General features: G+C 32.6%; 1 protein-coding gene across 12 annotated transcripts in view; it reads left to right on the top strand.

The window, feature by feature from the left end:
* The window catches only part of LOC117103924 (synaptotagmin-like protein 4), a 49,684-nt gene that overhangs the window by 14,952 nt on the left and 19,362 nt on the right, over window positions 1-15,370 (top strand). For 8 of the 12 annotated variants that reach the window (XM_033244567.1, XM_033244570.1, XM_033244568.1 and 5 more), the window contains 5 exons: window positions 75-272; window positions 4,122-4,334; window positions 5,698-6,183; window positions 7,156-7,239; window positions 12,480-12,547. In XM_033244567.1, coding sequence (XP_033100458.1) covers window positions 115-272; window positions 4,122-4,334; window positions 5,698-6,183; window positions 7,156-7,239; window positions 12,480-12,547 — 1,009 coding nt within the window. In that variant the 5' untranslated portion in view covers window positions 75-114. Of the gene's footprint in view, window positions 1-74; window positions 273-4,121; window positions 4,335-5,697; window positions 6,184-7,155; window positions 7,240-10,913; window positions 11,491-12,479; window positions 12,548-15,370 lie in introns of those variants that run through there. The other 4 variants (XM_033244572.1, XM_033244575.1, XM_033244563.1 and 1 more) reach the window with 3 other exon arrangements.

Consider the following 15,370-nt stretch of genomic DNA (forward strand, 5'->3'; position numbering starts at 1 on the left):
AACCTCATTTGCATACTGTACTTGTGTCAAACTTCCATTCCTTTCTAAAATCATATCTTTCTGAATCATTTTAGGAGTGTGCACTTGTCTTGGAATCAAGCAAGTAGGGAAATTATGCCGGGAGAGAATAACGATGTGAAGGTGGATTCGAGAAGACCTCCGCAACTGAAAATGATTGAGTTGGATCACCTGACAGAACAGGAACAGCAAGTCATCATAGATGTTCTTCAGCGGGATGAGATTTTACGAAAGAACGAAGAATCTCGGATCAGGTACAGTGATTAATTATGTCTTACTATCACTAAACTCTTGCATTTTGTCATAACATTTATCATCATTATTATCATCATTTGTCATTTTTTTTTTTATCATGGAGTACAGTATAATCATGAAAAATCTCCATTTAGCCATACATTTATCCACAATTTCATTTGGGCTTCACTGCCTCTGAATTTTGACAGGCACCTGCATTTTTACTGCTTTAGCTAGGCAGTTTGAGCTGCTACCTTTTAGGTCATTTCGCAAGCTGGTATGTGTCCCAAACAGTTGAATCTTTGCTTACTGTAGGCAGAGGTTCCAAGTGTCTCACAAGTCCTGAGAGTCTAGAATTCTTGATGGCCTGCACTCTCGTAAGCAACAAGAATCGCCCATGCTCAAGTTAATGATTTGTATGTTACTGCAAAATGAGCAAGTTTATTTCAAAATTTATTATCTTTTATTTATTGTCATTTTCAGGGGACAATACATCTTTAATTACGGCATACCTCATTATTCTGGATTATTTTATAGGAATTGACGGTTGATATATCACCGTCTTCCAGAATATTTTTGAATCATCACAATTTACATTGCTTTTTTTGCGTTCCTTATTAAATATTAATCTACAACGCATAGGTAGTTATCTACCATGTTACTCTAGATACATAGCTTCAGAGAATAGTGCTCATGTATGAAGATTCATGTAAAACTATTTTATAATTCTAGATTTGATTTTGTGAATCTTCTTTCAGCATACTGTTTTTTCATCACTCTCCAATCTGCAACAAGTTCTCTTGGGTAATAATAGCATCTATAGATTAATGTTAACAGTGCATGCTGCCTCATTATAAGCCCATAACCCCTTCAGAGATATAGATAGAAATATGCCTAGCCAACCCAATGAATACCAATTTTCATAAGCCTGGGCTAATCAACATCAAACCTGCAATGTTCAATCCAGCCACATTTAAAAGTATGATTTCTTATAATCGCACAATTTTAAAATGTCATTTGTCAATTCTCCAACAGAATAGACAATAACTGATTTTGAAACTGGAAATACACTGCATATGATATTTGCTGTGATATTGATAGCAATAGAAATAGAGCATCAAGAATGCTGATGATATCACTAATACTGTAGTTTTATATTAATTGCTTGCTGACTCGTATTTTAAAAAGAACAATTTTGACATAATAATATTTTTAATAAAATTTATTTTTAAAATCTGTTGGATTCTATCATAAACAATATTTTCATTTGTCAAATATTGTCAAAGTTTTTGTTTATTTATTAGACCAACATATCAAACAGAATAAATAATGATTTTGAAATGGAAATAGCAGCATTTGATAAGCAGTTGCTTTGGTATTAATAGAAAAAGAGCAACAAGAATATGGATAATTATCACTATATGGCCCTGCTGTAGTTATCTATTAATTGCTATTGCTAACTGAATTTAAAAAGAGCATCTTGTAACTAATATTATTTTTCATAAATTTCATCTTTAAAAATTATTTAGCAAATATAAATTTACCTATAAAGCGCCCCATAAATGCGATGTCAAAGTTTAGGTGTATTTTTAGATAAATATTCCACAATTCTCACATTGGGAGGGATGGCATAGTTTTTAGTTGTAGGCAACATCAACTCTACCATACTATAATTAATAATCCTCACCTTTATTCACTGGTGATTATAGTTTATAGTTAATGGCCAGCTAGCCTTGGTTTCTTTTAAATTTAAAATGCATGTTTTCCTGGTGTTGCGATTGAACTGCTTGCATGGATCCCCATTCCTAGCCTTAATCCAGATTTTTATAGAGTTACAGTAGGCATTTAAAAAGAAAATGTAAAACATAATAGACTTTTAATTTGGACATTTATTACCAACTTTTATTGTTTCTGCAAAATGTTAAAAATGTTAACTTTACACAAATTTTCTTGACTTTTATACCATAAATAATAATTGTTTCCTTTTTTTCCTTTTTTTTTAATAATTATTATTCATTTTTCCTGTAAGTTTCTATCTATCTACTCCTTCTCAAAATATTAGAATTCCTGGGATGTGATATCTGAAAAAAAACCCTTTTCATTTTTACCTTTTCTCAGTTAAAATATAATTGATTATATTTTTTTTAAATGTTTTCTTTTGCTTTAAAAGCAACTTTTCTATTATATCTAAGAACGTTTTTACAGGAAAAAACCCCACACCCACAATTTTGTCTAATAATTAACAATTCTGAACAGTGTTTATAAATAATTCACATTTTTCTTTGGCAATAGCAGTAAAGTGATGCAAATCTCATACAAATCATATAATAATAATAAAGATTTTTATGTATTTCATAAAAAAAAGTTTGTGGCTTTTGTGGTGTATTAAAAAATATTTTAAAAAAGTGTTGAAAAACTCTAATTTGAAAATGTTATTCTACTTAAATCTACTTAACAAATCTTAGATTCTGCCAATAAAAGATTAAAAATAGTTTTCAAATGTTTAGTAGGTTTTATGTATAATAAAGGATGTGTTGACACAATTCTCCTGTTAATAATTATTCTATAGCAATCAGAATGCAACACCCACCAATATGTTTAAAGAGCAAATCAAATTTATACTTCGCATGCGATGCACTTTTTTTATGCACGTTACCTTGTTTTTATAACTGCTACTTTCATGCCTACAACTCATTTTTTGTAGGGAGCACAAAAGGTAATTCTGGTTTTCCTCATTTTTTATTATTCCATTCCTAATTTTCTTAACATGCTTGTTTCATTTTAATACCGAGTATGATGTGTAAGTTTAAGATAATGCAATTGATTGCTTAATTTATGTTTGATGTTTTTACTCCTGATTTCAAGTAATTTCTGATAGTAAATACCATTCTAAAACAAACCTTGCTTGCATAGTCCTTGTCCATATCTGTCACTCTGTTTGCCAGCCAGCATCTTCCCCCCTACTACTTGTCTGTCGATTAATCAATGTATCTCTTTGCCTACTTGCCTCTTGCTACAGACTTTGACTGATCCCACAAAAGTATACTGTAGTTTTGTATTCTTCTTCCTAAAGTTCTCCTTTAATTTTATACTGAAACATGTCAAAATTTGCTGTTTTTAGTCTTGATTCCTAAATATTATGTTATTTGTACTATTTATATTGACTCTGTAAGAAATGGAAACATTCATGTTTTTGTTGCTTATTGTACACATATGTACAGTTGGAAGAAATTGTTTATGCTGTTTGTATTTGACTTTGTAGTTTTAATAACCTACTATATTAAAATACATTCTGAAGTGTGAATTGTTTGAGTGTATTGCTTTGTCCAGTAAATCTAGCTAAGGCATGCATGTAACTGAAAATGTTAATTAAATGTTATATTTAAATGTTGTTATGAAAATGTTATTGAAATTATAAAAGTATTGTTATTTTTGTGCATGAGATTTAATACTCAACCTAGTGTTAGAACATTAATATAATATCAAAAGGCAAAGGTGAGTTAAAAAAGAAAACAGAAAAACATAGTAGAGAAGGGCCAGCCTTGGAAAAACAAATTTCTTGTACAATTGTATAATAGCAGCCCCAATGAGAAGATGGGAAAAAAGGGTGGTTACACCCCCTTTTACCCCGAGTTTTTAAATATCATAAATCTGTATCTCATTAAATCTGTATCACAAAAATCCTTTTTTGTGTCGTAGAAAAATCAACATATCAAAAATTTGGCTTTAAAGGGTTCAATTGATACTCAGAAATTGTGGCACTTAACCTCAATCCCTTGGGGCTACTTCATCAAAACAGTATTCTCTCAACAACCCAATTGATTGTAATGCAATTAGTATTGAGTGCCTTCTCCTTGTTAAAATAACAGGAAGCTACGGCTCGAACTTCAAGACCTGCGAAAACAGGGAACTATCCGAGAAGGAGACGACAAAAAGAACCTGTGCGCCAGATGTCGGGAGCCGCTCGGGATGTTTGCCTCGACCGAGGTCTGCCCAAAATGCCAACACACAGTCTGCAAAGAGTGTCAGGTATTCACGCCAAGTAGAAAGCGATGGGTCTGCAAAGTTTGCCACAAATCTATGTAAGTGGAGGATTTGTTCATTCCCTGTGCTATCAGGATGTTAAATGAAAGATTTGTTTTAAAAAAAAAATTTATTGTTTCTAAGTGATTATCTTCTTATTGTGTTAATAAGTTTTATGACTTGATATTGTACCAGGAAAACAATTCTCATGTATCATGTTTCATCCTGAATGGCATTGACAAATAAATGAACTTGAACTTACATGGTCAAGCATTCTTAATAAATAATTACACAGCAAACTAATTAGTCATTGACATCTGATAAGAGGCTATAAATCTCTCCCTACCATTCAATATACCAAACAGATTTCAAGGTTAGTAGTAATTAATTTTACTTATCTTTTCCATTCTAAAAAAATGTACTACTGCAAAAAATAAAAATTAAAAAAATCATTTTTATTTATTTATTTAGGCACACAACAATATGCACCAAGGATTGTCAATAGTAAACTATATCACTGTCCTACTTGTAGGTGACAATTTCTTCACAAGACAAACGTACACACATGGTGCTACACAAACTAAATTTCAATATGAGGTTTAGGGAGTGGAGTTGTTTTAGTCATAAGAAAAAAAAATCCCTGCAACACTGATTTAAACCACCAGTTAAGCATCTTAACCACCAAGTTATTCAACTCCACTCTGAGAATAACCCCAAAATAAAACTTGTTGGTCTTTTATAACAGAATGACAGAACGTTATCAATTTCCAATAAGTCACAGATTGAAAAAAAAAATAGAAAGTTTTTAATGATTGATGATTTACAGATACTTCAAAAATTCTTTCAAGCTGGCACAAATTAAAGAGTATGCAATGTTATGGTATTGTGATATGAATAGTGTGATTATGAATGGATGGTATGCAATATTGATATGAATAGTATGATTATGAATTGATGGTATGCAAAAAATGTGTTTGATATAGTGCTATGCACAAAATATGAAAAGTATGTAAATTAACTAATTGAAAATGTATTTTTTGGGGGAGGGGGAGAGGAGGGACATAGGATGAGGAGTGGTGTAGTATCAGTAAAAGTTTATTTTAAATGTATTTTACATTGTCCTGTGTATATTTTTTTCTATTAATATTATCTAAAAGTATATCAGTGAGTATGGTCATCATTTGTGTATTATTAATTGAAATGAACTTAAAGTTTCATCAGTGTAATTTCATGTTGGACAAATAAATGTGTGTTGATTTTTAAAAATGGAAATTGTATTTTAATTATGTGTGCCTAAGATTCTAAAATCTAACCTAATCTAACCAGTTATTTTAAAATCTATAAAGCTTTAACTTATGAAATATAGTACAATTATAAGAATTTTTTATATATATTCACTTATTTATTCTCATTTTTTCATAGGCAAATCAAAATAGAATCTGGGGAGTGGTTTTACGAGAAACTTGAAGTGGACAATGTCCGCCTCTTTGGGTCTGACCTTGTCAAGGCATCTCTTGACCGAGTCCACAATCGCAGCAAAGCAAATAGTTTTGACGAACAAGACGAGTCCAGCCGTCAGAACTACCAAGGAAAACAAAACCACTATGCTGGAACTCCACGTAGCACCCCGCACGGCACCCCTAGAAGCACTCCACGTGCAACTCCTCGTGGAACGCCGAGAGGCATGTCTCCTCATGGAAGTCCACAGAGACGCAGAGGAAATCGAAGCCAGGATAGCGTGAGCGTTACTAGCTCTGAAGGAAACCGCACTCGGGGTCAGCAGAATGAAGTAGATCGCAGTGAATCTGCTTCATCGATCCAAAGCAGGGGTATGGCAGAAACTGATGCTAGCAAACCACCAAATGGTTATGAGGTTGAAGGCGACAAGAGTAAGCAGAGAAGATCAAGGTAACAAAAAAAAAAAAAAAAAATCTGAAACTTTAGGTATACTACAGTAACTGCTGTGATTGACCTTATCAGTCTTAAATTGTCACACAATTATATTTCACAATTATTTCAGACTTTTTCTAAAACGAATATTCTTGCGTATTTAGATATTTATTTTCAATTACCACTTTATTCAGTTAAACAAGGAATAGATATGTGTGTTTAAGATATTACATGTTGCCTCACAGCCAATCAGATGGGTGGATTTGAGGGCTCCCATGGTTAGCAGAACTGTGGGTCTTTAAGATTGACAGGATTAAACAACCTCTCAGCATTGCTTTAGTATTGATCCTATATCACTATAATATAAAATATGATGATGTTAATGTAATATATCATTTATGTGTATAAATAAAATATATTAACATGTTGACTGCCAAACCCTTTTCATAGGTTCATCCTATACGCCAAGTCATAAAGGGCGCCACCATAATGAAAATTATTCCCATTAACTGTAATGAAACACTAAAAAACAATATATTTATTTTTAATTTGTTACTTCCGGGTTCTTTCCTGAACCTCCTGGACAAGAATTTATGTTCGGGCAACCACTCCCAGCAATACAGTTGTGGTATGTTTAGGCAGATGTATACGTGAACTCGCGTCCGGGCACCCTGAGTGAACTCGGACGTGAGCTCATGTCCCTATTAGCGAACGTGATGATTTTAACAATAATCTAATATTATGATATTGATTAAAAAATACATTAATAACATAATATTCATAATACTAGTATTAAAAAAAATATATAATAGTGATATAATAAAAATATAAATGATATAGTTGTAAAATAAGAAAATGTAATGTGATAATATATAACATAGTATTTATTAATAATGTTATTTTGATAATAGAACAAATAATAATAGTAGTGGTACTAATAATAATACAGTAATTTTATAATGCTATAATGTTTTCTTTTATCCTAATAAGGCTTAAGAAGATGTTTCCCAGTTTCAAATCCCTTGATCGTAAAGTAAAATCTAAATCCGATGATAAATCCGCTACCCAGGAAAGGTATAACAAAGTGTCTTGCATCGTGGGATAATGTCATCTGTACTATATAAGCACTAACCTCATGTATGCGCCATGTAACTAACAATTTGACAATTTTTTTTTTAGTGTATGATTTCATGTGAAACTCTTTTTGTTGCAATTTATTATTTATGTTTACTTTTCTTTTCTTGTGATTGCTATTTTAGTTTCAAATACTACAGTATTCTATCAAAATTTGAAGTTTTCTTTTTTGAAGTTATTGAAATATAAAAGTAACAATATGCAATTGGGTAATCTTTTAAGGTAAACATTATTATTGTTATTTCCACATAGATTTATCCATTAAAAAAAAAGATTACAAACAAAACTGAAATTGTTAGAAGTTACAAATTCCATTGGTGAATCTAGGGATAGCAAAAGGGGCGCTCGCCCCTCGTAACCGCCCCCGGAAGCAGCCAGGGAAAAAAAAGTGTGAAATCATTTAGATAAAAGATTAAAATGGCTAAGGCTCCGAAGCTTCCACAATGGTAGAGGAACACCCCAAAACACTCTCAATCATAGATTCCATGCCCTTTAGACCCTAGGTTCTGCATTGCCATTCGGACCACCCCCCGCCAAAAAAAGATTCTGCATCTGCCAGTGTATTCAACCATTATTTGAGAGAGCCACATTCAAATTCACATTAAACTTAAAATTCAAGATAAAATTAGAACAAGTCTAACAAAACAAAACAGGATGCCTCATGTTGAAACCTGTTGACTCAATGAGGCCCTCAGAAATAGTACTTTAACCAAAAATTAGTACGTGAATAAAACATATAATAATTTTATTCCATTTAACAAATATTTTCTTTAAATATTTAATGTTCCCCTATTTGTATTTGAACACAAGACTCTCTGATTACCATTCTTTGAGATAAACCAGTCACGGTGGTACAATCTGTTTAAAACCAGGCCACGAGGTGAACTTTTTAGATATGACCCCTAATCCACTGCTGCAATTCTTGTCCAATATAACCCCAAGCGTGCCCAGATTTTCCTTTGAAATGTTTAGTTGAACATTGACTCCATAAGAAGACCAATACTCGATGGTAACTAAATTATGATTCCTATTTAGAATATCTCCTGGGGTTTTCTGCTATTAAAAGACACATTTGAATTCACAAGGTATTGCATATTATTACTACCATGCAATTAATATTTCATATGATGACTACTATGCAATTGATATTGGATAATACTACCATGGAATTAATTGAGAAACCATAGGTGAATATAATTTGAAGCTGCTCAAAAATTCAAAATGACAAATCCTTTTAATAAGCAGTGCTAACCAACAAAATATTATATTGGCTAATTCTCCAATTGTGGTATAAGGTTTCCCAAATCCAGACTTTGGTCATTCTCCCATCTCTCTGGCACTGTCACTGGAGAAAAGAATATTCCAAGGGAGTGCTCATTTTGGCAGTTGTACGAGTGGATTAATTATTAAAGATAATTAAATTTGTAAGAGCTGTTTGAAAATTGTCTTGAGAATAATGTGCCACCATCATCCCTACCCATATCCCAGGATGGATGCGTAGCGAGGGTAATTCCTCCTGGATTGGATATAAAAATAGTCCCGAGTATTTTTGGTTTGAATCCTCAAGGGAGCTACATTTTTTTTTAAATAACAAAATGAGTTATATAAATTGAAGGTGTAAAAAAAAGTGTTGCACAAGTGGGTAACTAGGGAAATGCATGTAAAACATAATGAAAAATCAGGGGTAACATTAGAAGTAATGCATGCAAAAATGATTTGGTTATTAGTGGCATGTACTGGTGCTAGCCTGTTCACATCATGAAGGATCATTAGCTAGGTAGACTGCACCTGAGGGATGGGAGGAGGCAGTATAAAGCTGACTGAACCATCCTACAGTATATTCTCTGGGGAAGGAAGGTTCAACATGTCAGACAATTATCTGTTATAGTACCAGGGAGGATAGCGTCTGTCTCTTATACACATCTAGATGTGTATAAGAGACAGTCTTTAGCCCATCTGTACCAGAGTGTCTATTCCCTGATCAGAAACTTAGCTGACACCTATGGTAATTTGAGGCCTCATGAGGATGTTTAGTGCCATGCATGCATGTCAACATGTGGGTGTCTTTATTACTTGGGAACAATGCATTGATAAAGGCAATTTGACGAAAGGTTCACACATAAAACAATAAAATAGTGATGTTGATACAACTTGGTACTTGCCACCTAGCTTACACTGCTTGTCTGCAAAGTGGATACAACTTGGCACTTGCCACCTGCCTTACACTGCTTGTTTGCAAAATGTTTTTAGTACAGTGTGTATCATAACATCAGGAAAACTGATAAGAACTGAACTTTAAAAAAAAAAATTATATTTGACATGTATACCGTATACAGTAGTTCTCTGGTATAAATAAACCCAACCCCTCTGTTCACAAAATTAGGTCGATTTAGGAGGCTGGGCTTAAAATTGGGCATCGCGTAGGGCATGCGCTTATACCAGAATTGGGCGTACACCAAAGAAACCAAGTACCCGACTAACAATCTTTAATCTTCGATCATTTTAACACACAGCTGACAACTCTTATTTAAGAGCCAGCCCCAAGACCACCTAATTTTTTTTTAAAGCCATATTTATATATTAAAGGTTAACCCTTCCATCGTATCCTAGACGTTGGCTGGTATTCAGAGGCCCTTTTGAGTGAATTAAATAATGTGATGCTGTTATCAGCAAACTCCCTTTATGTGGCTTAGTGAGTGGATTTGTTTTTGTCATAGGAATTGAACCCAGGTCCTGGGATTAGAAGACATACCCCTATTTTCAGGTCCCAAGTAGGTCAAATTGTTGGGGAAACTGTAAGAGAATTTTTAAATCCAATATTTATTTGATTTTTCCAAACTGATTACTAGATGCTGAACATTGAAATAATTTGCTATTGCTTTTGTCTGAAGAAATGAAATACGAGGAAAACGCATATTTTTGCTACCAGTAAATTGTAAGCTATGAATCTTTAGTAGAGCCAATTGTTGATCCAGTGTTGATAAACCTTTGATAAAAAAAAAACACATGTACGTTTCACGAAAGCATAGAATTTTGGTTATTGCCCAATAAAATCTTACTATGAGGCTGAAAAGAGGGGCTGTGTTTAGCATGACGAATCCTAAAAATCTGTTTTTTATCCCCTTTTTTTAATTTAACATTTATATTATTACTCTTCAGCAAAAGTAAACCTTACAAATCATATTAGAATCTCAATAACTCAATTCTCCTTTATATTGTTATTATTAATTGGAGAAAATATTGATTAAATTTTTGTCTATACATTTAGTTTTGCTCAAGTTAAAGAGTAACTTCCACTTTTTATTTTGTTGCTGTTAGTAACACAATAAATTTATTAATATAAATCAAAACACAATTGTTATTATATAAGCATTACACAAACTGATCTTTATTGTTTATTGCTGGTATATATTTCAACATTGCACAATATGCAGATGAGTTTTGAATTTGTATCATCAATAGACATAGTTGTGATAAGTAGTACAAATATTACTATCTATCTGTCAAATGTTCATAGGATTCAGATAAGATATTAAAATAAAAATAATAAGGTAATTATGTTATTTATATTAAATTAAGAAATGTCTTCATTGGAGAATGAATAACAAGCTTTGAATTATAGCAAAAATATAGCATATGATAAATGAAAGTGCTAGTATAATGATAATGGAGTGTTGTTATAGCAGGCGTATATCAATGCAAATTAATAATTGATAGAGAATATGCATAGGAATTTTTACTAGGCCTAACACAAACAAAGAAATACCATAGCTCTTTACGTCAGTGTTTATTCTTCTAATTTTAGATTATTGCATTAAAGTACAAAGGCTCCAGAAACCCACCTTATATTTGTTATGCTTACAAAATGCTTATTTGCATAATGGACCAAAAACTGCAAAGCCAAGCATTAGTGTAAGCAAGCCTGTGTATAAGCATACAATATTATCAATATTAGAAATTGGTGTTTTTGTATGAGAATAGGATACTGTATTGTAGTTATGTGGCTAATGGCTAAGTTGCGTCACACCATATGTCTTTTTGGTATATGGCCGATTTCTCACTACCAAATGCTCCAATCAGCTATTGATTTTCTTGTTAGCCTTTTGTCTGAAATATAAGTCCATACAGCCATTGTTGACTTTGCTTTGCGATGATGACTCTAGTAGAATTTTGCTACATGTAAACTGCTATGTAAGTGATTATCTTCTTATAGTTTTTTTGTATAGAACCCTTAAATCTATCACTTGGTAATTTGCCTTGAAAAGGCCTTCTTTTGTTAGATCTAGAGTCACATGTTCTGTGCCAGCGAATATATTTTTGTTTTTCAATATTGCTTTTTGTAATGTGTCAGTTTGCGTGTTTGATGCTGTTGTTAATATGTCATGTACCCGCCTTATTTTTTTTACTGGGTCAAACTCTCTTTTCCTAGGTTGTAAAATTTCATTTACAGGGTAAAAAACATAAGAAATCTCTTTAAACACTGGGAAAACAGAAGATAAATATGTTAATTTCAGGGTATTTCTTTTTAAAAGAGGAGCAACTGATGAATAACAACATATGCATTGTACCTATTATAAGGAGAAGAATAGACTGCATATGTGTTTTTATTTTTTAGTTAAACATATCTGCATTATTCAAACAATTTTCTACTGTACTGTACACTCCGTACTAGCATCCCCTTGTAGAAATGTTAACAGTTGTGCTAACTTTGGCTGTTGTCAATGTGGTGTTTGTTGGAATGTGTTGTATATGTTTGGAAAATCTAAAAAATAAAATAAAAAATGTATTTGGGGCATATTGTTAGGGAGCAGGCCATTGGTATGTTATGGATTTGTACATATTACAGGTAGGTATATTGTTGTTGACAGACAAAATGTAATTCTGTGAACATATGTTATACACACACAATAATGGGGTACCATAGACAGAGAGTGTTTCATGACAAGGGGTTACGTTTGGAGATATATAATTGACAGTACTCTAAGGGTATGTTTCTGTATATTTTTAGTTGAAAAGTAATAATAGTATGTGGAAACATACCCTTCCCATTTCTTATGGATCTACCACTGGTAATCATGGGAAATAACTGCCATATATTCTACTTCAGAAATTATTGATGAAATGTGCTGAGGGAGGAATATTGTATGTTAAATTTATTTCTCATCGATTTTTCTTCCCAGTTTGGAAAAAGTAAAGACAGAGGTTGATGTTGCAGTAGAAGTGACTGAGGCACCAGATCAGACCCAAGGTGAGTTTGTGACTTGACACTTTGCATTTAATATTTTAGGCTTATGACGACGCTGTGTGAGCGTGTGTGCATTGCACGTGATATTGCACTTGAAATGAGAGTACTGCACAACATGTGTATCCGATACCTGTGTACTAAGCTATTGCACAATATAGGCTACTCGTGGAAATACCACATTTGTATGTTTTTGTGAAGTGTACATTTTTGCAAACGTGAATAGTACAGTTCTCTGATAAGGCAGTTTAACACAACTTCCGCACATGCACAATTTGATGCTAATTGATAGTATGGCCGTCAGTTGCTATTCTATGTCTACAATCCATTTTCTGGTGTTTCATTTTCACTTATTTTTGGCACTTCTCATTGTCTGTTGCCTCTTGATTTCTTTTTACCAAGAGCTTCTAAAGTACTTACGAAGTAAATTTAAAATCTTTTGTAACAATTGACAAATGCCAATTTGACTTGTTGAACTAAAGTGAACTAAACAAACAATTTTGTCTCATACACAATCACACACCTTCCCAAAGTTTAATTAATGTTGAAAATGATAAGTATAAGCTAGAAATAGTACCAAATTGCCTAAAGATCTGTTTATACTTGCAACGATAACGATAAAAAGCTAAAAAGCAATTGTTCATATAGAAAATAAAAAGCTAACAGAAGTTTTTACACTAAAACGATTCGATAACGATTTATCGTGTAGACGATAATACAATATTTTGACAAATCAATTCAAAATGACGTCATAATCATGGAAAACGATGAAATCGTAGAGGTAACAACAATTTTATCGTTTTTCCATGATTATGACGTCATTTGGATTGATTTGGTCAAGCATTTTCTTATAGTAACATGATCAATCGTTATGGAACCGTCCTGTGTCAAAACTTCTCTTAATTTATTTTCTATATGAACGGTTGCTTTTAGGTTTATGTCGTTATCGTTATCGTTGCAAGTATAAACAGGCCTTAAGCCTCTAAGACTCAGACCCATGTTGGCTATTTTAATAATTACGTTCTTTGGTGATCTTAACGCGGATGAGAAAGATCGTAACATGGAGCTAAACAAGGCGATTCTACCACGGATCTAGGCCTGCCTTGCCATGGAATTGTTATTTTGATAAACAACTTAAATAACAACTCCCTGGTCTTGTTTACGACATTTTAAGGCTGAGCGAGCGCCATAGTATATTGGCTTAAGATAAGAAATTTTGTTTCATTGCTCTATGACATCGTGGAAATCACATTTTTCGTGAAAATTTTCGGGATATTTAAAAAAATCGGGAGATTATTAATAAAAATCAGGAGGGTGGGAGATGGCCTCAAAAATCGGGAGAACCCGCGATTTTCGGGAGACTTGGGATCTCTGTAGTAAACACACAACAGGCATTGTTGTAGCCATAGATAAATTATTTGATGCCTGGAGAACAGGGTCCTCTGTGTTGAATTGCCTTTATAATGAAAATATTGAGAATCTGAAAAACATTATGAAATCGCATGTTTTGTAGGTGAATTTGTGCAATAACTAGTGGCTGAGATGCAAAATTAACATTTTATCACCACATTATATGGCTTCTGCATGCATGCTTGCCTTACATACATCCATCAATATTATTAAAATGTATTATTTTAATTGTTCATAGTGAATATGATAAATTACTTTAACAATGTAATATTTGATTTATACGTATTATATAAATCATTGTTTTGTTCATCTTAAAATGATCCTTTAAATATTGTGATTGTATTTATTGTTCAATTTAACCCTCAATTTATTGAGTAGCAGAATTGTTTGTTATAATGTTGTGTCTGTTGAATATTATAAAAGTTACTTGAGACCAGAGAACCCAAATTTTAATAAGAACAATAAACATATTACAGAAACATATTTTTGCATATACTGTATAATGTATATTATTTGGAGCGTCAATGTGGCTTGAGCAGACGTCATATTATTGTTTGGCCCACATATAAACAATTAATCCTGGGCCCATAAAAAATCCTAAATTGTTATTCACTGACAATCTGCACATATCCTTACCTTTGACTTTATACATGCTTGTCAAGAATAATAGGCTGAACCATAGTTAAATGTTATGCTTGTCAACATTACCCTTAACAAGAGGCTAGGAGCATTGTTAGATCTGTATACGAGTGGAATAAGTGTCCTTAACAAGGCTAGAGTCAGTAAAATCTGCAGGCATATATACAGGTTTTGTGAAACAAGACAAAACTTAAAAAGCATATCAATTGGATTATATAGGCCTATCCTTAACAGGAAATATGCATTGTTATAGATTATCCTTAGAACACTCCTCTTTTATATGGTATACACTCTCATTATGAAGCTTTGGTATGAGATAGTAACTCAAATTTGTGTGTATTTATTGAAATTATACATTCCTTGTATAATATCATATTTACGTGCATTCTAGTGCCATGTTTTTTGTTATAGTTGTTGGACTGTGTTTTAATTGTTGTAAATATAGTTGTTGTAGTGGATGTTACTAGTATATAATTGTAAATATATGTTAAAAGGATTAGGGGATTTGTGACTAAGTTGTCATGGTGGCATTCTTTTCAAAACACAGGTCGATTTGCTGCTTTTGTTTGGCCTAATTAAAGTATGTAACCGATTAACAATAATTAATTTGTAGTTTGCAGGACAATGTGCTTGTGTTGAAACCTCAGGATCTTGGGTTCAAATCCTAAATTTATTCACACAATTACAAATTTCACTCACTATCATACATGCATCTCATTGCTGCATCTTATCGTTTAGCATTTTGTAATCTTGAGTCACACTACTTAAAAACTCTATTCA

This window comes from Anneissia japonica, unplaced genomic scaffold, assembly GCF_011630105.1.
Source record: "Anneissia japonica isolate Jap-2015-1 unplaced genomic scaffold, ASM1163010v1 scaffold1810_len1271414_cov176, whole genome shotgun sequence".
In the NCBI taxonomy this organism is placed as follows: domain Eukaryota; kingdom Metazoa; phylum Echinodermata; class Crinoidea; order Comatulida; family Comatulidae; genus Anneissia; species Anneissia japonica.